The sequence below is a fragment of the Danio aesculapii genome, chromosome 13 (genome assembly GCF_903798145.1).
Source record: "Danio aesculapii chromosome 13, fDanAes4.1, whole genome shotgun sequence".
In the NCBI taxonomy this organism is placed as follows: Eukaryota; Metazoa; Chordata; class Actinopteri; order Cypriniformes; family Danionidae; genus Danio; species Danio aesculapii.
The window spans coordinates 6,121,527-6,123,451 of NC_079447.1; the positions used below are offsets into that span (position 1 = coordinate 6,121,527).

At 51.2% G+C, this 1,925-nt stretch overlaps 1 protein-coding gene across 1 annotated transcript; it reads left to right on the top strand.

Moving 5' to 3' along the window:
- LOC130240009 (coiled-coil domain-containing protein 177) lies at positions 1-1,674 on the top strand. Its single transcript, XM_056471425.1, has one exon. It carries the CDS (start codon positions 1-3, stop codon positions 1,672-1,674), a length of 1,674 nt encoding a protein of 557 aa, XP_056327400.1.
- Positions 1,675-1,925: the final 251 nt, after the last annotated feature.

Below are 1,925 nucleotides of genomic sequence, written 5' to 3' on the forward strand. Positions count from 1 at the left end.
ATGGAGCGTATAAAGTCAACCTCACCCCTCCTGCATTTGAATTTAGATAATTTTACCTCCCCAGAAGCTGAAGACAGCAGATATGTTCTGACAAGTCCACGTTCACTCGAATCCTGTGCAAAACTGGGAGTGAAACCTGTTGATCTGCTGTTCAGATCCTTCACAGAGTTCATCAATGAGAATCAAGGATCTCCTCTGGAGGAGGTGAGCGTATTATTTGAGGAACATGAGAAACAACGAAGAGAACGACTGAGAATGTGTCGAGAGGAGAGAGAGCGGATCATACAAGAAGACTTGAGCAGAATATCATCCCTAAAATCATTCACTGCACTGGAAACCATTCAGAATCAATGCACCGAGTTAAAAACAAAACCAATCGCTGAAACTGATGATAGTATTCATTCAAAATCGGAGACGTTTCCGATGACACGCGGTCATAAGTTCCCACACACTTTCAGTCTGGCCGACCTCAGACGTTCTCCCGCAACAGAGCGTCGCCTGAAGATCCTCACTGAGGAGATCAACCGCAAACTAAACATCGCACTCCCTGAAAAAGACCACAAAATCGCTTCGCTGATGCTAGCCAAACACGAAGAACGGCAGATTCGCTTGCGTCAAAGCCAATCTGAGAAGGAGCACCGCGAGGAGGAGCAGAGGAATGAGGAGCTCCGAAGAGCTCACTTTGAGAAAAAGCGTCGGAAGCAACTATTGGAGCACATTCGGCAGTGGCAGGAGGATTTAGAGGAGCGGAGGAGGCGCAAGCAGCAGGAGGAGGCCATGATTGTGGAGCGGCAAAAACAGGAGGTGCTTCATCACGAGGAGCGCTGGAGGAGATCAGCGAAAGTGCAAGAAGCAAGTCGTAGATTCAAGCACCAATCAGCGAGTAAAGATGCGAAAGAGCGCAAATGTTACCAGGAGAGACTCCTGCGGGAGAAGGAGCGCAGTGAGGAGGTGCAGCGAGAAAAGGAGCTTCTCTTAGCGCATGAAAAAGAGAAACAAGCGTCGAGAAGCAAACAAATCCAGGAGACGCGAGCGAAAACAAGACTGCAGCAGGAGAACCAAAGAGAGCTACTCAAACACCTCCTGCTGAAAAAAGAAGCAGAGGAAAAGGAGCGCGCGGAGAAGGAGATGAAGCGAAAACATTTAGACGACAAGCTGAAACGCTCTGAGGTGAACCACGCGCTGGTTTTAGAGGAGAGGGTGGAGAAAATGCGACTGCATGCGGCGAAGGAGGAGCAGCAGATGCGGATGGCGCTGCAGCGGGCGGGGAGGGAGAACAGGGAGCGGCTGGAGATTAGGCGGACGCTGGTGCAGCGCTGCAAACTGCGGACTGAGCATGCTGTGCTGCAGGCGCAGGAGAAGCTGCGACGCAGGGCTCAAAACATCAAGACGGAGAACCAGGAGAAGGAGAAACACCATCGCAGACTGCAGGAGCGAGTGCTGGAGGAGGAGAAAGCGCAGTGGGAGGAGAAATGCACGGCGGTGATGATGAAGGAGGAGCGCAGGGAGAAGCTGCAGAAGGACAGGGCTGAGGCTCAGGAGAGGAGCCGGAAGGTGGCTCGTGCCTCCTGCTATATGCGGGATAGAGTGAGGGAGCAGACCGCACCACGCACCTTTGACCAGATGGCAAGAGAAGCCGAGCTGACCGCTCAACTGAGCCTGCTGAACTTATGAAGAGTGATGATATAATTTAACCCAGATGTGTTAGGCAGCAAAGAACCAGCTCTTTTATAGCATATATGTTTTTCTTAGGAGTTTGCATGTTCTCCCTGCGTTCGTATGGGTTTCCTCCGGGTGCTCCGGTTTCCCCTCACAGTCCAAAGATATGTGGTACAGGTGAATTGGGTAGGCTAAATTGTCCATAGTGTATGAGTGTGAATGAATGTGTGTGGAGATTTCCCAGAGATGGGTTGCAGCTGGAAAGG